Source organism: Ictalurus punctatus, chromosome 3, assembly GCF_001660625.3.
Source record: "Ictalurus punctatus breed USDA103 chromosome 3, Coco_2.0, whole genome shotgun sequence".
Classification (NCBI taxonomy): Eukaryota; Metazoa; Chordata; class Actinopteri; order Siluriformes; family Ictaluridae; genus Ictalurus; species Ictalurus punctatus.
The window spans coordinates 1,079,375-1,103,290 of NC_030418.2; the positions used below are offsets into that span (position 1 = coordinate 1,079,375).

General features: G+C 43.1%; 3 protein-coding genes and 1 long non-coding RNA gene across 7 annotated transcripts; 2 read left to right on the plus strand and 2 right to left on the minus strand.

The window, feature by feature from the left end:
* Nucleotides 1-645: 645 nt before the first annotated feature.
* On the minus strand, nt 646-3,295 carry oip5 (opa interacting protein 5). Its single transcript, XM_017463350.3, has 5 exons — nt 2,676-3,295; nt 2,476-2,542; nt 1,524-1,646; nt 1,059-1,140; nt 646-903 (listed from the first exon to the last, which is right to left on the minus strand). Exons 1-5 carry the CDS (start codon nt 2,902-2,904, stop codon nt 793-795), a joined length of 612 nt encoding a protein of 203 aa, XP_017318839.1. The 5' UTR covers nt 2,905-3,295; the 3' UTR covers nt 646-792.
* nusap1 (nucleolar and spindle associated protein 1) lies at nt 3,288-8,184 on the plus strand. Of its 2 annotated transcripts, none has more exons than XM_017463342.3 (12): nt 3,288-3,506; nt 4,905-4,964; nt 5,176-5,355; nt 5,442-5,604; nt 5,797-5,880; nt 6,008-6,105; nt 6,358-6,405; nt 6,498-6,655; nt 6,737-6,888; nt 7,015-7,128; nt 7,324-7,429; nt 7,821-8,184. In XM_017463342.3, exons 1-12 carry the CDS (start codon nt 3,432-3,434, stop codon nt 7,906-7,908), a joined length of 1,326 nt encoding a protein of 441 aa, XP_017318831.1. In that variant the 5' UTR covers nt 3,288-3,431; the 3' UTR covers nt 7,909-8,184. The 2 variants fall into 2 exon arrangements, with proteins under 2 accessions (XP_017318831.1, XP_017318830.1); XM_017463341.3 differs by having other exon boundaries at nt 3,289-3,506; nt 6,008-6,120.
* A 364-nt stretch (nt 8,185-8,548) lies between these two features.
* LOC108262992 (uncharacterized) lies at nt 8,549-14,867 on the minus strand. The gene is made up of 3 exons (XR_001812056.3): nt 14,700-14,867; nt 13,479-13,552; nt 8,549-13,395 (listed from the first exon to the last, which is right to left on the minus strand). It is a non-coding gene; the product is annotated as an uncharacterized LOC108262992 (long non-coding RNA).
* Nucleotides 14,868-16,700: 1,833 nt separating this feature from the next.
* On the plus strand, nt 16,701-23,331 carry tmem39b (transmembrane protein 39B). Of its 3 annotated transcripts, none has more exons than XM_017463337.3 (9): nt 16,701-16,857; nt 18,643-18,831; nt 18,977-19,199; nt 19,754-19,837; nt 20,123-20,271; nt 20,535-20,865; nt 22,325-22,512; nt 22,698-22,818; nt 22,938-23,331. In XM_017463337.3, exons 2-9 carry the CDS (start codon nt 18,701-18,703, stop codon nt 23,166-23,168), a joined length of 1,458 nt encoding a protein of 485 aa, XP_017318826.1. In that variant the 5' UTR covers nt 16,701-16,857; nt 18,643-18,700; the 3' UTR covers nt 23,169-23,331. The 3 variants fall into 3 exon arrangements, with proteins under 3 accessions (XP_017318826.1, XP_017318827.1, XP_053535308.1); XM_017463338.3 differs by having other exon boundaries at nt 18,980-19,199; XM_053679333.1 differs by lacking the exons at nt 16,701-16,857; nt 18,643-18,831; nt 18,977-19,199 and adding an exon at nt 19,218-19,663.
* Nucleotides 23,332-23,916: the final 585 nt, after the last annotated feature.

Here is a 23,916-nt window from a genome sequence, read left to right on the forward strand (position 1 = left end):
TGAACCAATGGTAAGCAAGACCGTACATCAGCCTACCGTCCATGTCTTTGGACTGGGGGAGGAAACCGGAGTACCCGGAGGAAACCCCCGCAGCACGGGGAGAACATGCAAACTCCACACACACAGGATAGTCGGGACTCGGAACCCTCAGAAATGTAAATAAATGGGGGGGGGAGTTAAAAAGAATATAAATAAATACAGACAACAATAAATGAAAATAAATTTAGAATTAAAATAAACATTTTTATTGTTCTATTTTGTCATTTATTCCTTGATTTATTTTCCCATTACATTCATTTATATATCTATATATTTATATTTTAATTTCTGCGGGTTTGGTCCACCATACAGTTGAAGAGAAAATATCCTCTACAATCATACACCCCGCCCACTTCACTGTGCTCCACCCCCTTCCCTTATCTCCCTGGAAACCTCGACTTGCAGTCAGACGATCATTCCTAATAGACCCTGTAGCTGAGGAGAGGGAATTACAGGGCTAACACTTATCGCTGTGTCGATGGGTAGTAGTAAGTGAAATGTGAATAATCTCAGGTCATATATATCCTCTTCAGAACAACATTATGAATTCTTTCAAGCAATTAGTGCCTTAAAATTTAATACTTATCCAGCACAAAAAGATAGTACTTGAAAAAATATGAATATTTTATTTAATTTGACAAATATACAACAAATTCAGGAAAATAGCCCCCCCTCCCCAACACAAATCATACGCAATACACGTAAAGCATAAACACAACATAAGCGCAATCTTCTGAACGACAGTCTGAGACGCTAATCGGAGACGGTGGAGGACAGAGGAAGATGGCAGTGTCCCAGTCTGCTGTCCAACATGTCCTTCAAAAGGTTCACCTGCTTCAGCTGAGCTTCCAGGTCCTCTTTCATCTGCACAGACAATCCGTACCAGGTGTTTACATGTAGCGAATCTTTATACCACTTTCACTTCATTTTCTTCAGGAACCTCTACAAGCTTCCGCGACTCATCAGCTCCATCAGTGCACAATAAAAAGAAAACAAACTCTCGGCACGTTCCTCCTCACCTCACTGATGCTCCTTCCCAGCGGTCTGTGTTCAAAGCGGAGTTTGGAAGCGTTCACGATTATGCAGCTTTTTAGCATGTAGCTAACGGCGGGGGAAAAAAACAGCATAAACATAATCGGTTAAAAGGACGCAACGTTTCTAGACAAAAAAAAATAACTCGAGGTAAATCAAACTTCCTAAAAAGTTGTCAAGCTTCAAAAAAGGTGTGTAGTGACATAATTATGACATCATGTACAGTCAGCGAACCGACCGCTGGCGTTTAGTTAATGTTAGCGTCAGTTCGCTAAGTTAACCAGCTAGCGAACACGTTAGAGAAGTTAGCTAGCTGGTTTAAGTGCTAAAGGTGCAAGTTGAAAGAATCTAAAAAAAATTTTTTATATTGTGCTACTTTTCTAGAAGGTGTGCGTTTATTATGCAACTGTGTTTTGAATTCAATTACAAAACGCTTTCGTTCAGCGACTCACCAGTTCACGGCTTCTTTCAGCAAGAGGTAGAGGCCTCTCAGAGAGGACAAGTGGTGCGGCGTCGAGTGGAGCACGAAGCCGACAAAACGACGACAGCCGGAACATTCCAGAACGTTGTAAGTGCTGGGTGACAAAGGATGATAGAAAAAGAGAAAACAAAACCAACAACACAATTTTAAATAACGACCCGAATCCGAATCAAGGCTGCACAATGGATCGCTTTCTGAACCGCTATCGTGATGCGTCTCATAGCAATAAAGCTATAACAAACGAGCGCTCCAAGCGATCCCTAGCTAATCATCCTGACCGGATACCAGACAAACGGCACTGTTGATTTTTGCAATTAAACACAACTTTTATGTCTTACTGCTTATATATATATATATATATATATATATAAAAAAAATAAAAATAAAAATTTTGTGATGACGTCAAGTGACTCGTTGAAAATCTGCGGTGATTTAGAAAAATCGCAAGCTCCCACGAATACCGTGTTGTGTAAGTTACTTCCCGTTGATTTCTGCGATCTGTTGCTTAGCAACGGGGCTGGTCCAATTATGCAAATTTGAATGTTTTTCATCAGATCAGATTACATAGTCTTGTGTAACCAGGTATAAAGAAACATATTTTCATTCAAATAAAATACACACACCTATATCCAAATCCGACAGGAACTCGTCACCTGAAATGTGTGTGTGTGTGTGTGTGTGTGTGTGTGTGTGTTTGGTGCATCTGTTTTGGGCTGGATTTAAACGTCCATTTGGACGAGTCGTGATATTTAATGCAATCCTGACTCCAGGTAAGTGTTTCTGTTGGTGTGTGCACAGGGCTTGGGGTCCAAATAAAGCAGGAAGAGCTTTAACCACCAACACCACCAAGGCTTCAGCAGTAGGATTGTAGGATGTAGGGCACAATGAAAGTGAGATATTTTGTCCAGTGTCCAGCTACTTACCAAAATTTAAGAGGACCCTCCTTGTTCATCTCAAGCTTTCCTCTCACTCTTACATCCTTGCTGATTTCTGCAAATGAATCAATATTAATGAACACACAGCCCTGTGACCTTCTGCATAGATTATATTATGGGATATCCATGTATATTAGAGTGGACACTATACTGCTACTACATGAGCTGAATGTCTTTAATGTACTTACTGAGACAAATAATGGACTTGAGGCTCTTGACCTCCCCGCAGGCTCCTAAAGAGTCCCCCAGCACCAGGTTGCACTTGGAATGAGCGCAATGAAAAACCGAGCACTTCTCATACTCCACACTGTGCTCCGTCGAGTCCTCCATGTCCCTCAGCCGAACCGAGATCATGCTGCTCTGGCTGCTGCTGTCACACGGCTCGCAGTCGCTCAGAAAACACTTGCCCTCAGACATCTTCCTAAACCAGCCAGCTTGTGTTCCTTGCTCCTTCTCGAACCTCCGCGTTGAATCCCTTCTTCCACCTCACGCGCTATGGCTTCTACAAGGCTTCAATCCCAAACGACTCGTTCGACAAAACGTAGTGCACTATGCAGGGTGCACGCGCCGTTACTTCACACCCTGAGTAGTGCGCTCGCATAGAGTAGAGTTGAGCTGTTTGAGATTCAGCCGCAGAGCCGACTCTCCGAGACGGAAGGGGCGCCGCCCATCGTTTACACCGCGCACCAATCACAACGCGAGAAAAGATGTCCGTTATATAGCTAGGACTGTACTCGAGCGTGTTGCGTGACGTCAAGAACAAACCAGCCAATCATATGGGAGCGTGGCGGTTTTTGAATTTTTCAACAATCTGGCGCGTGCAAGCAAGCAAGCAAAGCCAGTCAGTCAGTCGAGTCGCGTTAACGGCTAAACAACCGATAAACTTGTACGATTGTTTTTGGTTCTTTTTTTAAACTGTAATTTCTTCCAGTTTGGCGTTGAAGATGGATTTAGACTCCATGAAGTATGCAGACCTGCGGCAGCTCGCTAAAAGCGTCGGTTTAAAAGCTAACATGAAGGTAAGAGACGGTTAATTTACTCGTTTAGTTAGCAACTGTAGCTAGCGTTCGTTACAGATTTCAGCTACCGCAAGAAAATATGTGCACCGTGAGAAACGTCTGGATTTTGAAGCGGGTTTGAGTCAGCCGTGTCGTATAATTAGTGTTTAGATTATTATTTACGCTAATCGGTAACAACATCCGGGTTACAACAGTGTTGGGAGGTTTGCATGATCCAAACATCCATCCCAGATGTAAAACATTCACCTGACCCAAAATACAGAAACTAGTTTTAAAATCCTAACCCAAGACTATCGGTGCAATATCATTTAATGCCATATTTAAAACTACAACACATCTTTAACAGCACAGAACTCAAATCATGCTGCATCTTTTTAAAGCCCCCCCCAAGTCCTACAATATATAAATATAAATGTAGATATTGTTATTAAGTGGACTAACTGCTTTTTTTTTCTTCTTCTTCCACCCATGTACATCATTACACATTCATACACTGGCTAGTGTTTAAAAGCAAGTATAATTAACATGAACTTTTTTTAATGTAAATCCGTTTTTCTTTTTATCTCTTTTAGAGAATTCATTCTCTCTCTGGAAGAGATACCTTGATGTTTGCGCTCTTGCGCACGCTAGTTTGGTTTCCATGGCAATGTTTTGATCCTGGTAGGGGCGTGGCTGTGCAGGTGACCTCCGCCACCCTCGAAACAATCCTTGCCACCCCATCTCTAACCATAAAGCATCTCTTTAGTTTATCACACATATGCGACTGATTAAATACAGTGATGTGTGTGTGTGTGTATTTTTCTTGCTAGAAAGAGGAGTTTTAAAAAAAACATGCATGTATTCCAAATACCCAATCCCAAAATACATATGGGCGACAAAACAATGGATAGACCTGGCAACGCTGTACGTGGTCTGTATGATGAACAGCATGGATGGGCACAGTAAACAAAACACTTGTGGCTGTAAGCAGCAATCCACGGGGGCCAAGCATCCTTTGTAACTGAACCTTCCCAACATCCACAGAACGATAAAGAGGCCAGAGATGAACATACTGCTCAGGTTTTATGACGGTTGTTCAATTCCAACATCTGGTGAAATCCGATTGGCCGATGCCGCAAAACGAATCCCGGCGTCAACGAGAATAAATCCCGCATCACGAGTCCTGGGTATGATGGGAGGGAGGAGAAAAATGATAGAAACAGATCTACTACATAAGAAATGAATAGTTTTAATACACGCTTCATGTTTAGTTTGGTGTGCACAGTAGCTTTACTTCTTGTTCCGTGTTTAAACAGAATATTATTTGATTCAAACTGGTGGATAAAGGGTGACTGAAGGATTGGTATGAAAACAATGCGTGTGTTGTAAATGAGATGCTGTACTGTGTTTATTTCTCAGGCTGATAAGCTGCTGAAGGCGCTGAAGCTGCATTTTGAACAGAAGGAGAGCTCGGAGAATGTAAGTCGGTCCCAAATGGCAATTGAAAGATAGTTTTGTGTTTTTTAAAAAATTTTATTAAGTGCGTTTATTTAAGGAGTGCAGTACGTAGGGTGTAGAAATGTATTTTTTATTTCACGGTATTTATGTAAGGATTTGAAGGGTCAGTGCCACATTTTGCACTTGCAATATTCTACATTAACAAGCCGTTCCTCGTCTTTTCACCTCCCAGGGAAACGACGTCACCTCAGATGACGTGCAGATCCCAGAGGAGGCAGCAGCCGAGCCCAAACCTGCAAACGACGCGCTGGTGACCACACGCCGCAGAAAAAACCAGCAGGCCAAGAGAAAGTACTCTGGAAACGGAGGTGGGGCTGACCCGAATCCCGAACCAGAAGAGCGCTCGGCTCAGGCGAGTGTGAGCGGATGCGGAGCGTCACGGATCGCTTCATTTGTGAAGAAAACTGGTGTGATAATTTTAAAAGCGTTTGTTTACAGGATGACGCGAAGTCGCCCGGAGAGGCGGTGGACGAGGAGGACGGCGGTAAAAGGAGCTCCAAGAGGAGGAAGGTGTTGTCTGCTAAGGACACGGCGACTCCAGCTCCTGAAGTGAAACCTGGATCTGCTGACGATAATGCCGTCACCCAGGAGAGCGGTAAAGGTGTGTGTGGCAAGACTGTCGGTTTATTTATCGTGATATGACGTCACTTGCTGAACTTGAAGTCCAGGAGACCATCCCGAGTTCCAGAGTAGGAATTTATGGGGGGGATTCTTTTATTGACGTCTAGTCAAAAGCAGCACGAGCGACTCTTTAGACGCCGTAAACCTCATTTGATTAATTTTTTTCACGCAGATGTGGTTAAGAAGACTGCCGGAAAAATCCCCCGTCACGAGGGTCTGCTGAAGAAGAAAACGGCCCTGAAGCCGACCACGCCGAGTAACGTCACGTTTCATTATTTACAGTTTATGCATTGTTGCACGCTGTCAGCGTACAGTTACTTGCTGACGTAACACGTGTCTGGTGGGGGAAAGTGCCACAGGTAACAGTATTAAAAATTCTCCAGACTTCAGGAAACTCCACGAGGCCCATTTCAGCAAGATGGAGTCCATCGATTCCTACGTGCAGAGGAGGAACAAGCAGATGGAGGTGCTCAGGAACTCGGTGAAGGACCTGAAGGTTTATTATTCTTCTTCACTTTGTGGTGGCCGCCTTCTTTTAATGCATCAGGATTGAAAAGTACTTTGTGCTGTTGTTTAATCAATACACGATTGGATTCGTTCGGCGAGAAACTAAAAACCCCTTGGTGTGGTAACAGTGATTCCGCTTTGTCACTCCAGGCCATCACTGATTATTTTCCTCTAACAGGACAACACTGAGTGTTTTTATTTCTAACTAAGCGTGGTGGTGTTTCAGGCTCAGTCAGAAAACAGTGTGAAGTCAGCGGACAGCAAGACTTGTGCTGTAAGTTCAGTTTATTCACTTTTCTAAGCTCACACTTGTTTATAATTAAAAATGTTCCTGGTCTCGAATGTTCTCCGTGTAAACGTTTGCAGAAGCCGCCGGTCAGCCGAGCCTCGCTGTTCAGCCCGGGAGTGCCGGAGAAGAAAGCGGAGAAGCGCAGGGTCACTCGGGTTCCCGCCAGCAAGCCAGCTATGAAGGACGGCGCCCCCTTCAGGCCGTCCGTCCTCTCGGCCAACAAAATCAACGTCAGGTCAGGAACATGCTGCGGGCTCGGGTACCGTGGGTGATCCCGGTGTTTATTGCGTGCTGACGTATTGATTTTATTTTTAAGGTTTTCCCAAACAACGCAGGACAACGAGCACAAGCGCTCTCTGGTGAAGACTCCGGCCCGCATGTCCTCCCTGTTTCCTCTCACTCCCACTCCGGGCAGGAAGTCTGAAATGAACTCTACCAAGAACACCGCTCCAGTCAACAAAACTCCAGGTCTGAGCAGTATGCGAAAATAAGCGCTGAATCGTCACGGATTCACGGATCGTCGTTTGAGTAACACGTCTGCTTGCTTATTTATTTATTTATTTATTTATTTATTTATTTATTTCTCTTTCTCAGGATTGACCCCGTTCCTCTTCAGCGGCGGCCCGGGCACTCCGGGGACCAACAAGAAAACCGCGTTCGATCTGAAGGCGAGCCTCTCTCGCCCGCTCACGTACAAACCCCACAAGGGTGAGCAAGGGATTTTTATACAGCAATCGGGAATGCAAAACATTCTCAGCTACTCAATATATTCCCAAAAAAATGTTCCTTAATAACAGTTGTTTTTTTTTTTTAAGTATCAGGTGCATGTGCAGAGTTGTGGCATGATGACGGTTGTTTTTGGCTCAGATTTTTATTGAATTTTTTTATTTTTCATGTCTGTAGGAAAGCTGAAGCCTTTCGGAGCGACGCAGGAAAACGCAGGACCGAACACTCCTCAGACGCTTCCTTCTCACCAGAAAAACTACAAACAGCACCAAGTGCAGACGCGGTCAGTGAGACGCCGATACTCCCCGAGTGGGGGAAACATACACTAATATAACACTAGGATTTCCTGTTTCCTTAGCAACAGGGTCAGGTGTTTGGGGTTTTTAAAATACATCAAATAAAAACATGGGTGATACACCTGTATGAGGACAAAAGATTTGTCCTAATGAGCTGTTTTCACTGGTCTCTAAGGTGTTTCTCTCTTTCTTTTTAATGGTGATTGTGTTCTATAATAAAATCTAACTTCAATTTCAAAGTCCCCCCCCCCATTAGATTGTTAGATTAGATTGTTGTACAAAATGGCTGCATTGTGTATCGTATGTTGATGGATTTACTGGATGAGATCGAGAATGTCTGTTGAGCTTATTTACGATCGGATTTCTTCACTTTAACAGAGACCAGCGGCGGGTCAAGCACGTGGAGGACAGGAAGCAGAAGAAGGAGAAGATGCTCGGTGCCAGACGTGGACTGGTGATTGCTTAATGTTCCTGCTGTGTTTTTTATTTTATTTTATATATATAAATATGAAAGGAATGTCAAACTGTACCTTTTTTTTTAAGCTTTCGTCTGTCTTATCAGTGTTTGTTTGACTTTTTCCATTTTTCTGTGTGTTCCCATAGCCTCGCTTTAAGAGAAAAGAACATTCACACCGCATGTATTTGTGTATAGACCAGTCGGGATGAGTGAATTTTGTTGTTGGAGTAAAACAATGTAGTTTAAGCTCCGCTTTTATTTACTATTAAACTAATGTTTTTTGTATGGCTGTCTTTTTTTTTTTTTATTTTATTTTCTCTTCCACCTCCCCATGTTCATGAAATTGACTACACAACAACTTTCCATCAAGCTCAGGGACACAGTTCAGCAGCATCTGTCTCTTCTCTCTCTCTCTGTGTGAGTGTGTGTGTGTGTGTGTGTGTGTGAGAGAAGTGGGTCTCGGCTGAGCTGTTCCCTCTCCACGCACATGCAAATACACTGTTGAAGCTCGACCAATCAAAGTGCTCCTTCCTGTCTAATGAAGCCTAAAACCATTGTCCCGTTACCAACCGGAGCACAGTCATCACCAGAGTTTCACTATAACCACTAAAATCGCAATTTTTTTGAATAAATTAAAGAGAGGCTGGTGTAAGATTGGCACCATGCTGTTTTTATTGCTAAATTTCATATACAGATTTCTTTTTTTTTTTAAATTGTACAAAATCAAGAGGTTTATCTTAGCATGCTTAGCGCATCGGTAGTGCATAGATTTAACCAAACATACTGTACAGTGTTCCCATCTTGTGAAAAGAAAAAAAAAATACAACATGCTGGGGAAGAAAACAATATAACTTTGTTCAAAATTGTGACAATGGCAGTCAGGGGATTAGATTCCAGTTGGGAATAACAATTTAACCCGCTCGAGGTCACGAGTCTACTGTCGTCACGTGATCCGTTTGAACGCTTGAAATAACGCACGGGTTGGATGTGAGTGAAGACCGGGTAACGGATCGGCACTGAGATTTCGCCCTTCCGCCAGGATCTGATGCGTAAAGCTAATACCGGAGGGCGTGATTGATTTATTTATTTATTTATCGTGCGCATACATTTTTGTAATTTTATTTCCATCAGCCGAGTATAGCAGCAAGCTTGTACGAAATTATTTTATTAGTGTCCACCTCCTTTAGGATCATTCCCATCATCAGGTGACGGGTTGATACAGATAATACTGCAGATCCCTCTTGACGAGATGCATTTCAAAATTTAAAAAAAGGAAAGTTACATACAGAATGGGTTATAATAAAGCACGTGAGATGAGTGTGTGTGTGTGTGTGTGTGTGTGTGTGGAAGGGGGGGGCATATAGATACACAACCTGTTTTTCTTTTTTTTTTCTTTTTTAAAACAGAGCTGAGGGAAGAATCAAACACAATCGGTCCACTCGCTTGACTTCACATTTTTGCGTTATATTTTCTCCGAGCAAAAGCTTCATTATTGCATGCAGCACAACACACGTGGTAGCCACTTCTACCATGCAGTAGCTAATTTATCCCTCCCCCTACATTCCCATATAGAAACACCGACAGGCTCACTGGATAAACGATGTTCAGTGCGTGTGAAGAGCGTACCGTAGCGTCTGAAATGAGCCGTCCGCGTCACCGTCACCTCTCTCCTATTGCTTTCCGACTGCATAATCGGGATCTGTGCGTTTTCTGCTGATGTAGTGATAGAAAATCATGCAGTGTGCATAAAGAAGTACGTTCTCAGACATTTTTCTCTCATGACGACGTTCCCGTACAACGTTTTTGGTTTTAAACGAACACGTGAGCTCAGTTTTGGCCTCCTGGAGAATCCAGTTTGCTTTAGTAATAAACCAACAGCCACTGATGGCTTAACACACACACACACACACACACACACACACACACACACACACACTCACACACACACACCAAGGCTAGAAATATGCTACAGGTCATTCCACGAAACACCATTCTGGCACTATAGAGTTCATGCATAATAAGATTATTGCTTCTAAATGACGAGGGTGCGTCCGTGCCGAAAACGTTCGGAGCACTCGCTACTCGGCAATACTGAACGGTCGCAAATGAGACGTGGAGGATGTTTTATTTCTGTAAATATCCAATTAAAATGACTGGGATATAACTGGTGCGATATAAATATAAAGGGTTGATAGATGCACCAAAAAGTAAACGTATTCCTTTACCTATTTAGTTTTGTGAAAAGTACGTTTCAGGTCATTTTGACTCGAACAGAACACACCACACAGTGGGAAGCTGAAAAGTGAGTTGCGACCGTGTCGGCGTTGCTTTTCTCGCTCTCTCTGTGGTCCCGTTCCTCCCGACGGGACGCGACAACTGACGTTCGCTACGATACCACCTGGACCAGTATACTGAGCTATAACGAGTGGTGCGATGACACAACATAGGCCACACCCCCTTTTCTTGGCACAGTGGGACTTTCGGTTCTGAATCAGTGCAGTCTGTCAGAGTAAAATTGTTACCAAAACCAGTTAAGCCTAATCGTGTGTGTAATACGATGACCTGGCAACACAGGTGGACAAATCATAAATTCATTAATAATTCAACAAAAGCTCCAGAGGTGTAGCTGTATGCTAATAACATACACTAATATTATATATTTTATTTATATATATATATATATTATATATAGCGCCACTTGATTACTTAAGTGACAAAAAACGATCGAGTATGACGCTTGGTTATGAATCGTTCTAGCAAACTTCATCGCTTTATATCGAGACTTTGCACATGACTGGGTTCGTCTGTCCGAACGCTCCGACCAAACGACGCGGCGGCGTCACGTTTTCGGCACGGCTCGAACCTCGCGTTAAAATATCGAACGTGATGCGCAGTATGGCTTGCATATTTGTCGATGGAATCCAAAAAAAAAAATAAAAATAGACTTTGCATTCCAGTCACTGAGGTATTTAACTATCTACATCGGCGCTAGACGCTAGCTGACTAAACTACACGCTGACTAAAATTGATCGTGTGTGTGTGCTACGTTAAAGCTAGCCTAGCTAACCTCTCTGACGCATCCACGACCGCGTAGGAAAGACAGTGCTACCTTAAATCCACTCTAAATTTTTTAATTCCTGTATTACTACGTTTTTTTGTTTTTTTGTTTTCCCCCACCCGCTCCTAATTTACAGCCACGAGCACTGAGGCAACCGAGTTAGCTAGTCGCTAGTCAGGTCGTCCTGTGCTAGCTAGCGAAGATTAAGAGCAATAAGTTTAAAAACGGTTGAAGGTGATTTGTCCTCTTTAGGCTCTGATTTTATCTTAAATATAAATCCAAAGACTTTTTTTTTTTATTAATAGAAAAAAAAAAACAAGGTTTAACAGGGGGTGGGGGAACTAGCTTCTTCTTTTTTACACCAAAGATGTCATATTTTTCGCTAGTAGAAGAAAACGATAAGATTAGACTAATTTCCAAAGACAAGAACGAAAAAAAAAAACCAAAACAAAATGGGTTTTCTCCAAAGCTCACTATTCTCAAAGCTACACAGTGCTAATTAGCCTAACCGTCACCTGCTCAACTATTAGCTAATACGCGTTAACGGTAATATACTTCACTACAACTACTCCGCAAGCATCGAGTCCGCTCATGCATGGCCACATATAACATTGGCACGACAGATCCCGCTACCTAACAAGCGGATGAAACTATACATCATTTAATGGAAGACATTGGTGATTTTGTTGTTTGTCGCACGAACAACTCGTCACTTGTTTGTACAATATACATGTTTATCTCGAAACAGGACGCACACTGAAATAATAATAATAATAATAATAATAATAATAATTTTAAAAAAAAGGGACGGACAACCGTATTGCACACAGCCCACGTCTGTAGACGCCATTTACCTTCAAACCGCGTGGATCCGGTTTCATGACATAGAAAGAGAGAATGAAAGTGTGTTCGATGTGATGCTCGCACTACCACTGAACAATCATTAGCTATGTTACCATCGACAAATTTTAGTATATCGCATAAAGACATTTTTAAAAATCCCCAAAATGCACATAAAACAAAACATTTTGGCCTCAATAGAAGCAGAATGAATTCCTCGATGCACATCAAAAATAAATATATATATATATATATTTTTTTTTTTAAGTCATGTGACTTTGCCTCAACAATTCACGTGATTGGATAATCGGCTCAGGAGAGCGGCGGGGAACGAGACGCACCCGGAAGTGACGATTTTGTTCTCCTGAACACGTGCTTTATTCGCACGTTTTACGCGATGTTCCGATTTTGTCGCGCAAGTTCGATTCGCAACTTGGATGGAAACATAGCTCCTGTGTTACAGTTCATACGACCTAGGTTTTCATCACTACAGTTCAAACACACACACACACACACACACACACACACACACACTTCCAAAACTTCTTGGGAGGAAAAAAAGGAAGTGGAATAAATGTAAATAAATCTGTGATTTCCATCATATGATCATAAATGGCTATGTTTACATGCAGCCCAATAATCTGTCAATAATTAGACCGAGAGCGCCGTTACAACCGAGTAAACCAACCGAGGCCAATCGGAATGACATTTCTATCCAAATTCAGGGTAAAACTGATAAAACCTACATTTCTTGTGCAGTTATCCATAAAAACTGAAGGCATTGTACCGCATTTTATTGGTGATATTCCTCTTATTGTTCTTATTATTTTTCAACAACCAGAGCTCCTGAATCTCGGGGCAAATACGAGACGCCGAGCGACGTCTAGCAGTCGCACTCAGACCGTGTTTTTCTCCGCACTGTCACGGTTTATAAACGGAATGATCCGGACTAATTCCTTCGGACTGGGGAAAATCTTCGCGCGTGAACGCGGGCCATCGACCCACACTCAAATCGAGCGGGTTCGAAGTCCATCGCCGCAACGAGCCGGTGCGTAAAATATCCGACACGCAAACGATGACCTTCCTTAGACGTAATCCCAAAGCTTCTAGGATTATAACCCAGACTATACATCCCTCCTAAATTCTGTAAGCTTTGAGGAAAACGTCCAGAGATTTACGTTTTTCAACACGGTACGACTTCGTATGTAACGTGAATGATTTTATCTAGGTAAAGCTTCTCCGTGACTATGTGTAATGTTATAAGCAATATACAAATGAAACAATATGACTTGAATACCACGTCAGCGAGCACGATCAGGATGCGTTTAAACATATAGCTGACCGGATATAGTTGTTTTGGAGGGGTGGGGTGGGGGAGGGAATAGTGAAGTAAACAATTCAGCATTCTCCTGGGATGAAAAAGAGGGAAAAACAACTAAATTAAAACTTGAGAGGAAATAAAAGTGGCCTGGACTCCACCGATGATGTCATCCTTCTGGATGGATGGTGCGTGAAATGCTACCCGGGCATGATGTTTAGCAGATCTGAAGGAAGCGAGCGTAAGACAGGCTTCGGCATGCTGCTGACCCACTTCTCATCTGCACAGTAATAATACACACTGAAACCAAACCAAACCGAGTGATTAAAATCAGACCACAGGTCGTTCCGTCCCGAAACTCACCTGTCGGCGCTTTCCCTGTAGTCTCACACTCACGCATGTCGAACTCTTCGTCTTACCAGGCGGCAGGACGACTTCTAGAGACACAACAGTTTGTTTAAAAAAAACAAAAAACAGACACACGTACACACCAATGCTCTTCCAAACAGGGCTGGTCAGTTCCGGATTGTGATTGGCCAGAAGGTGCTGATTCGTTTTCTATAACCACAGCTCTGACAGTAGCTCAGGTTTATGTTAATGCGCTCGTTCTAACGTGTTATCGTGTTTTTCCATACCAACACCTCGTTCACGGGGACTTGCACTAGGGTATAATTGTTGAAATGTCGGAGCTCTGACACGGGGAAGTGTACAGGACAAAGGAAGACTTTACGCGGCTGGTGACGGAACGACCGCTTGTAGCCGCTATAGCGTACGCGTGAGCAGGCACTAACGTCTCGCAGATGTTCTACTACAATGTGGTGGCGTTTAACAGATTAAATGAAAAGAAAAAAAAAAAAATAGGCTGTACCAATTTTCAAACGACCACATTAGGAGAACATGGAGTAAACGGAGGTTTACCATCAAACTGGAAGTCATGTGGATGATAATACAGGTGGACTTTAAACCTAAAATTGGAAACACAGACCATCACGGCTATTCCGTAGCTCAACCGTGTCGTGTTCAAGCATGAAGATAATTTACAGAAACGATTTCGGCTTGAGCTAGACCGTGCGAAAGCGATAAAACCTAATGAACGTGTCCTGGCTGCTGTACTACCTGCAGGGTGGAGGAAACCTTGTGTGAGTGAATATGATTTTTCTCTTTAAGGAGCTTACATTCCTTCAGTCTCATCAGGGCTGTGGGTTCGAACTCCATCACCGTCTGGAAGAATTTGAGGGATGTATTAAAAGGTTTTGTGCTGATGATCACAAGGTTGTGGGTTTAAATCCCAGACCCTTAAACCTTGTCACGTGACCAGAGGCTTTATTTAGCAAAACAATTCCTCCGTTGCGTTCTTTGCGGATTAGTAAAGTATTTACTGAAATGAGAAATCAGAAGTGACGTAGTCTGTACTGCAGGAATGTGTCGGTATTTGAGACAAAATAATCACAAGGTTTAATTACCGTGTAAAATAATGAGCGGGTTATTACAGGGTGTAATTAACCCACAGTGTTTATACGCGTCCAGCTGGTAAACAAAGAGCATGCAGTATGTGTGGAAATAAAACGGATAAAAGCATCATACCGCGTCTCTTCTTGACTAGTTTTTCAGTGTGATGATAAAGGACATGGGTTAAACTCCATCTCCGCGCGGTTTGTGGCCAGGTTTGTCCGCTTTATCCAGGCCCGTTGTCCATCGCCGACAGAGACAAGCTACGCCATTTCAGCTCCTGATAGTTACTAAATTCCACTTCCGGGATGACCTTCATCGTAACGTCATGACGCTGCCGCTCGCTGATTGGACAAGCGTTCCATCAGTCGGTCGTTAAGACCTGCCCCTTCGGATCCAGGCTAGACGAAGCCACGCCCGCATTCCGTTATATCCATAAGGTGAACGTCTTACAGAGGCGAGTCTTATAAAGTGGTGCAGGGATGACGTCATTTTGTACGGGAACCCGGAAGTTAGCACCACACTGGTTCCCTCGAGAAAAACCTAATAGGATTTTCCCACAGGCTTTTGGATTATCGCAAAAATCAAAAATAAAAAAGCTCTGTGATCAACAAAAGTTTACAATATTAACACGTTTTGTCCATTAAGATAATTTTAACAAATGAACACAACTTTTATGAAGTTTGAAGCCTAAATACAATCGGCAGAAATAAAAAGCTAACCCTACACTGTAAACGAACTACACCCCGGTCGCTCGACTTCAACGTCACCATCACCAAGCTTCCAACAACTTTTCCAAACTTGATTTAAAAACATTTTCTCCATAATACGGATTTACTCTGTGGATGAATGTTCATCCACATTTTTTTTTGGGGGGGGGGTTGTGCACAGCAAACCCGAAACAGTTTATCTGGTTTATCAAAGATTTTTTTTTCCTGTTTCTCGTGATGACGTTTAATGTCCCCGACAACGTCCTATTTAGCAACTTGTTAGCAACCTCCTTTTTCAGTACACGTAAAAGCTTCTTCTTCTTCTTTTTTTTTAAAATCCTGAGTAGGGTATTACTGGTGTATTTTATGTCATAGAATAAAACATGAAAATATTTTGAGCTCGTGTTCACCACAGACCTTATTTCAGGCTTTTAACTAAAATACAATAAAAAAAAATAAATTGAAAAACCATTGACTTCGAGACGATGGAACGGGAAGGACTAAAATGCTAACTCGTTTAAGGGTTTCAGCATTACAAAGAGACATCATCCCTGCACCACTCTATTTCAAAACAAAACAAAACAATACAAAGGAAAATGTTTTATTTATCGGTTTGATAGAAGCATATTTTTGGTTATTTTATCTTTAAGGCGATCTTAAATTGAAATAGGTGATATAGTAATAGTCACAAAAAATAAATTAATAAAAAATCCATTGTTGGAGCTATTTTCAAGTTTATTATTATTATTATTATGATGATTATTATTAATAATAATAATAATAAGTATTATTATTTCATACACATGATACTTTCAAAGTGCTGTACAATTCAAGTAGTAAAAATTCTAATTAAGTGATAAAATAATAATAAAAAGTGGATAAGATAAAAGATAAATAATACAAAAATAATTGTAAGGAGATTTAAAAAGTACACCTGTGTTGAATAAAATAAGAGAAATAGATAGATAGATAGATAGATAGATAGATAGATAGATAGATAGATAGATAGATAGATAGATAGATAGATAGATAATTGGGGTATAATGGGGTCCTGGGGTAATTTCCTATTTTACACCTGCATCCTCTGTGGTGGAACGTCGGACAGCGTGGCGTGGGGACGTAATGATGCTTGCGTTAATCGATCTATGTTCTATAACATGTTAAACGCGAACATGAAAGGAGTATTCTAAAAGTGACTCATGTAAACACTTTAATCAGAATATTGTCTTATTCAGAATAAGGTCAATAATTAGATTACCGCTGTCCGTGTAAACGTAGTCACTGAGAAGATGTATTACAAACTGGTCCGATCCGGACAGGGCTAAACAAAACCGAAACAAAAACTGATTTTCTTTGATTTTTATTTATGGTGTGTTCTGCGCCTTTAAGACACGCACGCCCCCGCCTCTCCTTCCTCCTCCCTCGTGCACGCGCCTTCCGCCAGCCTCCCCTCCCCTCCCGTGTTGTTCTGCCTCACCATGAACATCAACATGAACGTGTTCAGCACCAAATATCCGCTTAGCGACTTTAATTAACAAAACAGCAGCAGCGAAACCACACTAGGAATAAAGTCTAATATTTCGGTAAGACTTATGCTGCATCTTTTTTTGTTTCATTAACTGTTGAAAGGTGAAGTTGAAAACGCGCGGACGTTAGGCCTCGGTTCTTTGCAGCTCCTGTCCTGGGTGAAAAATTTATTTAAAAAAAAAAATGAAAAGGATCTCAGTCACACAACAAGTGCACGCTGCACACTTTTATTCTAATCGTGCTGAATTCACTTCCGCGTCAGAAAGTTGGCATCAGTCCTGCACTGACGCTCTGCATGCTAACAGCGCTAATCATGCTAACAACAACAACAACAACCTTTCTCCATTTTCAAAGGATTTAAAGAGTCCGTTCGGACCTTCCACGTGTTGCAGGAGCCAAAAACTGTAAATATACCGTAGATGTGCACGAGACAAGGGCGTGCCCTCGGTCTTGCACACTTGTACAGAGTTAGCCACTTAGCCAGCTAGTAGTGTTTAGCATTGACATGTTTAGGAAGTTCATGATTTAGATGGAGTATTATATCTCTATGGAAATAATCGCCTAAATGACGTAGGTATCGCGGTTTGCACTACGCACGAGACCGGGGGCAGACCACGGTTTATTGTTTGCAGTAGTTGTATCTTCATCCTCAGCAGAAGAACAACATGTCAGCAGGTTTGTTTTGGTGAACAGCAGCACAGCATGTTCAGGTTCTCTGCAAGTCCTGCTGTCTGAGGAAACATAAACGTTCAGGAGAAGTTCATTCCCGGGCTCTGCGTGCTCCAAGAGTCGCCTGATGACGTCATAGTCCGAATTTGAATATTCATTCGAATCATTATTGCATGTCCAAACATGTTATCTGACAAAGGAAGGATTTCTGAAGATGTCCAAGCCCTGTTTGCAGGCATTCACACACACACACACACACACACACATATATATACATATAGTATTAAACATAGTGTTTGAGCATTTTTTTGGGGGGGGATTGATTAATTACAACATTCGGGGATAGCAAGTCAAGTCATACCGACTTGCTGTCCTCGAACGTTTTAATTAATCAAAGCGATGCGACTCGGTGTTAATATGCGCCTTATTTTTGCTCTGCGTCAGTGTTATGAAGCATACAGTCGGTCTGCATTCTGGAAAAAAAAGAAAAGAAAAACACACTGCCTCATACTCCTCTACTCTGCGCACTTTGCTTCTCTAGAACACAATCATAAATCTTGCATGGTAGCACTACTCGTATTGTTCTCCGCTTGATACATCACTGCACTTGTATTTCCTCGTTTGTAAGCTCCGGATAAAAGCGTCCGCTAAACGAATAAACGTAAACGAAAAGGGAAACGTTGCCCGAGATACGCTCGGACGTGTAAACGTGTGATGGAATTTACCGCGGTAATAAAGTGCGCCAGGTGCTCTTTTTATCCCCAAGATTAGGTCTCTAACATGAGTCAGACGTTTGAATGATTCCTGCCAATGTTCATTAAGCTCCGCCCCCAGGATCTCCAGTGGCCCATAGAATGTCTATAAAATGACTGACAAGAGATGCATCCGAACACAGACGAGCATTACTGACCGGAAGTCAGTTTTCCAAACGTGTTTTCTCAGCAGCTTTATAAACTTTTGCTGAGGCCATGACTTAATCGATTGTTGTTTTTTTTAATCATGTCCTACATATCTTTTAGCTTACTTGTATGAGCAAGGAATAATAATAATAATAAAAAAAGAGTAGTGCACTTTTAATGAAGTTTAATTGCTTTCTTGTAATTGTTTAAAAAATGATTGTGGACTTGTTGGTTTGATGTTATGTGCTGATGATGTGCTTCATCTTGGACCAGCTCGCACCTGAGAGAGAGAGAGAGAGAGAGAGCGAGCGAGAAGGTTGGAGTGTGTGGAATGGCAGGAGGAAGAAGAGGAGCGAGCCGGACGACGTACTGTCGTTCTCCGCTGGGCAACGAGGCAGGATCCCTCAACAACAGCAACCACTCCACCAGCTCACCTGTGACAGGTGTGAGGTCACGGACGAGGTGAGATCCGTGTGTGTGATCGTCTAGTGTCACATCCGCAAGCTATATGTTTTCACGTAATGTTAAATGTCAAACTTTTTAGCATGGCTCATGATTTTATAAAAACGTTGTATAAAAATGGTGTGTGTGTGTGTGTTTTGGTCAGCAGGAACAGTTCGGGACCGGGGATCGCCAGCCCCCCTCTCGCTACACAGACGGTGGTCCCTTTGAAGCACTGTAAGATCCCCGAGCTCTCTGTAGACCGCAACGTGATGTTCGAGCTTCACCTCCTCTTTTGCCACCTCATCGCACTCTTCGTGCACTACGTCAACATCTACAAGACGGTGTGGTGGTACCCGCCCTCACACCCGCCCTCACACACATCGCTGGTGAGTCTCTCGACCCTCAGGGAAAGGGCTGTGGCCTTTGGTCCTGTAAGTCACACTGAAGGAGGAGGCACGGCCTCGGAGCTTGCCAGTCTCTTAGGCGGAGGAGGCGTGGCCTTGGCGCTTTCCAGTTTTTTTTGAAGGAGGAGGCGTGGCCTCAGCGCTTGTCAGTCTCAATGAAGGAGGAGGCGTGGTCTTGTGCTTGTCAGTCTCAGTGATGGAAGAGGCGTGGCCACGGTGCTTGTGAGTCTCAGTGAAGTAGGAGGCATGGTCTCGGTGCTTTCCAGTCTCTATAAAGGAGGAGGTGTGGCCTCAGTGCTTGTAAGAGACAGTGAAGGAGGAGGTGTGGCCTCTGTTCATCAGTCCTAGTGAATGAAGAGGAGTGGCCTCGGTGCTTGTCAGTTCTAGTGAAGGAGGCGTGGCCTCTTTGCTTGTCCCACTCAGTAAAGGAGCAACACTTCTGTGCTGTCAGTCTTGTAATGGAGGTGCTATATTGCCTCATCAGCTGGCAGAAGAGTCGCTAACACTAACTATATATTTTTTTTTTCCTTCCACAGAACTTCCATCTGATCGACTATAACATGCTGGTGTTCACCGTCATCGTGTTGTCACGCCGGCTCATCGCAGCCATCGTTAAAGAGGTAATGAACAGCTCATAAAGTATTCAAAACAGCAGCATCGATAATGAGAGCCGTGTCTGTTTATAGCACATTTATAGCGTCTCATCTTCATTTCTTTTTTTAAACAGCAGCTCGGCAAATCGAGCTGCGAGTTCTCAAGTTACTAACAAACGAGGGACATTCTCTTTCTCTTTATTTTCCCTTCTCACTCAAATCCTGTCTCTCTCTTTCATGCTCCCTCACTCTCTCTCTCTCTCTCTCCCTCTCTCTCTCTCTCTCTCTCTCTCTCTCTCTCTCTCTCTGCAGGCATCTCAGAGCAGGAAGTTTCCTCACTCTGTCTTCCTGGTGACGGCTCGCTTTGCCGTTTTGACGCTCACCGGCTGGATTTTGTGTCGTTCGCTCATCCACCTCTTCAGGGCGTACTCCGTGCTCAGCCTCCTGTTCCTCTGCTACCCGTGAGTCCTCGTACTGTTCATCCTGTTATTACACAACTATTACACGGCTAGTACATCAACACACACACAGGGGCTTGTGCTCCTTAAAAAGACAAAAAAAACCAGAACTCAGACTGTGGTATTATTATAAGTGATCTAACCCAGTGGTGCCTCTCTCTGTCTCTCTCTCTCTCTGTCTCTCTCTCTCTCTCTCTCTGTCTCTCTCTGTCTCTCTCTCTCTGTCTCTCTCTCTCTCGGTCTCTTTCTTTCTTTCTCTTCTCCAGTTTTGGGATGTATATCCCTATCCTCAGACCGAGCAGTGACGTCCGTCTCTCCCCCATCGCCTCTGTCGGCTCCAGAGACATGGGGGCTGGCGTGGGCTTGTCCGCGGGGCGGGACTACCTCTCTGTGCTGAAGGAGACGTGGAAGCAGCACACGAGCCAGCTGTACGGCATCCAGCCCATGCCCACGCACGCCTGCTGCCTCTCACCCGACCTCATCCGCAAAGAGGTCGAGTTCCTCAAGATGGACTTCAACAAGAGGATGAAGGAGGTGCTGGTCAGCTCCATGCTCAGCGCGTATTACGTCGCCTTCATTCCTGTCTGGTTCGTCAAGGTGCGAGTGCTGGGTTTTACACAGTACTGGATGAAAGTTTCAGTATGTCCAGTGACTTACAGAGAGAATTGTCTGCAGATTTAATACACCACATACAGATTACAGGAAATTTTTTTCTCAAAGACCTGTAAATCATCGAGAAATGCCTACTTAGCTACCTAGATAGAAGACACTTTTGTGTACTGAGGGATGGATGGATGGATGGATGGATGGATGGGTGCTTGGTGGATAGTTACTTAGGTGAATGGTTGGATAGGTAGAGTAGAGGGGTAGACATTTATTGGATAGATAGAAATACACTTGGGTTGATTGTTGGAAAATTATTTGAATACTTTGGTGGATGAATAAGAAGTTACATGGGTAGATGGTTACTTGGACAGACGGATAGATGGATAGACTGATTAGTGAATACTTGTTTTAAAGAATGGGTGGATGGAGTTTTACTTGTAGATAAGTGCATGGATAGATGGCTATATGTTTGGGTGGATAAGTGGTCGGATGTTTACTTGAGTGGATGGATGGATGGCTGTTTGGGTAGATATGTGGAAGGATGGATGGATATATACTTGGATAGATAAGTGGAGGGATGGATGGATATATACTTGGATAGATATGTGGAAGGATGGATGGATATATACTTGGATAGATAAGTGGAAGGATGGATGGATATATACTTGGATAGATATGTGGAAGGATGGATGGATATATACTTGGATAGATAAGTGGAAGGATGGATGGATGTGTACTTGGATAGATATGTGGAAGGATGGATGGATATATACTTGGATAGATATGTGGAAGGATGGATGAATATATACTTGGATAGATATGTGGAAGGATGGATGGATATATACTTGGATAGATATGTGGAAGGATGGATGGATATATACTTGGATAGATAAGTGGAAGGATGGATGGATATATACTTGGATAGATAAGTGGAAGGATGGATGGATGTGTACTTGGATAGATATGTGGAAGGATGGATGGCTGTTTGGATGGGTGGATGAAGAGCTACTTATGTAAATGGATGGATGGATGGATGCATGCATGCATGCATAAATCAATAGGACTGATGGATGGATGGATGGTTGCTTGGATAGATATGCAGATAGTTCCATAAATGGATGGGTGGACAAAGAGTTACTTGGGTAGATGAATGGATGGGTAGATGCGTAAACCAGTAGGACTGATTGATGGATGGCTGGAAGGATGGGTAAATGGATGGATGGTTACGTGGGTAAGTGGAAGGATGGATGGATGATTGGATAGGTTGATGAAGAGTTGCTTAGGTAGATGAATGGATGGATGGATGCATAAATCATTAGGACTGATGGGTGGATGGCTGGAAGGATGGATGGAAAGTTACTCAAGTAGATAATTGTATCGATGGTTAGAGGTTCCCGTCACCGCTATGATTTACCATTCTGTCTCCATTGGCTGTGTGTGTATTTTGTAGAGCACTCAGTACGTGGATAAGCGCTGGTCGTGCGAGCTCTTCATCCTCGTGTTCGTGAGCACGTCGGTGATCCTGATGCGCCACCTGCTGCCCCCCCGCTACTGCGACCTGCTGCACAAAGCCGCCGCTCACCTGGGCTGCTGGCACAAGGTGGACCCCTCGCTGTGCTCCAACGTCCTGCAGCACACGTACGTCTCAGTCAGGGCTCACACAGGGGTCAGGATGTAGGCACGGGTCAGTCTCTGGATGAGCAGGATCTCAGACCGTGTCCTCAGCAGCAACGTTGTGCTGGATCTATATCGTGATGTATCGTTAAAACCGATTATCGGAAACGTACGCGACTGTTTTTTGTCCTGTTCTCGTATGCTTTCAGGTGGACAGAAGAGTTCATGTGGCCACAGGGGGTGTTGGTGAAACACAATAAAAACGTGTATAAGGCCATGGGCCATTACAACGTAGCAGTGCCTTCAGACGTCTCGCATTATCGCTTCTACGTAAGTCTTCACACACACGCCAGGTTCGTCTTAGTTTTTACATTTCCGGTTTCTTTAAAAACGCTCCACTCTTTCGGTCTTCCTCTCTTTCTCTCTCTCTCTCTCTCTCTCTCCTACAGTTTTTCTTCAACAGGCCTCTTCGAATATTAAACATCCTCATCATCCTGGAAGGAGCCATGATATTCTATCAGCTCTACTCGCTGATGTGTTCGGAAAAGTGGTACCAGACGATATCGTTAGCGCTGATCCTCTTCAGTAACTACTACTCCTTCTTCAAGCTGCTCAGAGACAGAATCGTGTTGGGAAAAGCGTACTCGTACTCCACCTCGTCAGACCACAAAGTCAGCTAGACGCTCGTACCCGAGCTCCCGTCCCGCCAGCGGCCGAGAACAGAAGCATGCCCCAGAGCTTTTTATTTTTTCTATAGCTTTTTTGTTTTGTTTGTTGTTGTCACTCTGTTAATGTTCTGACCTGCCATGGAATAAAAAAAGAAAATATTTTTGTATTCCTTCACTCGTCTGGACCTCTGATTCTTCCGCTGTTTCGATAACGAATAACATTGAACCGATTCTAATAGCAGTCTGAATCACACACACACGCAATACTGACCTCCAGTGCCATGTACTTCTCAGTAGCACAGTTGGGTGCAAAAGTTTGCACGCCCTTACGACGTGTACGGTGCACGTTTAGAAGAAATGAATGAGTTCTGAAGTTTGCGTCCCCCTTTTTTGGCATGTAATATACAGTCTAATAACTCGCGTGTTCAAAAAATGTTCTTTTACAAACATATTTAATTTTTTCATAATATTTTACTTCGATTTCGGCGTTCTGTTCTTACATTATTTTGTGTGTATTTTTGTAGATAAACGATAAAATATAAGGAACTTCTTATATAAGGAAACTATCAAGCATGACAATCTGCATAGAGAACAGAACTGTTGGTAGCTTTTACTCTAGAGAACATCTGATTTATATGAATTATTTTTTAAGGGAAAAAAAAAAAACACTCGGTTAATAGCATAGGGACACGGTGGCTTAGTGCGTTTGCCTCGCACCTCCAGGGTTGGGGGTTTGAATCCCTCTGGGGTTTCCTCCGGG

Excerpts from the sequence above, each read along its gene's own strand:
- oip5 (XM_017463350.3), bottom strand. The coding sequence starts at position 2,904 with ATGTCTGAGGGCAAGTGTTTTCTGAGCGACTGCGAGCCGTGTGACAGC. Across the intron at positions 2,543-2,675 it reads CAAGTCCATTATTTGTCTCA|AAATCAGCAAGGATGTAAGA; the intron begins GTAAGTACATTA and ends ATTCATTTGCAG. Across the intron at positions 1,141-1,523 it reads CTGAAAGAAGCCGTGAACTG|CTACATGCTAAAAAGCTGCA; the intron begins GTGAGTCGCTGA and ends CCCCGCCGTTAG.
- nusap1 (XM_017463341.3), top strand. The coding sequence starts at position 3,432 with ATGGATTTAGACTCCATGAAGTATGCAGACCTGCGGCAGCTCGCTAAA. Across the intron at positions 4,965-5,175 it reads AGAAGGAGAGCTCGGAGAAT|GGAAACGACGTCACCTCAGA; the intron begins GTAAGTCGGTCC and ends TTCACCTCCCAG. Across the intron at positions 6,406-6,497 it reads CGGACAGCAAGACTTGTGCT|AAGCCGCCGGTCAGCCGAGC; the intron begins GTAAGTTCAGTT and ends AAACGTTTGCAG.
- tmem39b (XM_017463337.3), top strand. The coding sequence starts at position 18,701 with ATGGCAGGAGGAAGAAGAGGAGCGAGCCGGACGACGTACTGTCGTTCT. Across the intron at positions 18,832-18,976 it reads GGTGTGAGGTCACGGACGAG|CAGGAACAGTTCGGGACCGG; the intron begins GTGAGATCCGTG and ends TGTTTTGGTCAG. Across the intron at positions 20,866-22,324 it reads TTCCTGTCTGGTTCGTCAAG|AGCACTCAGTACGTGGATAA; the intron begins GTGCGAGTGCTG and ends TGTATTTTGTAG.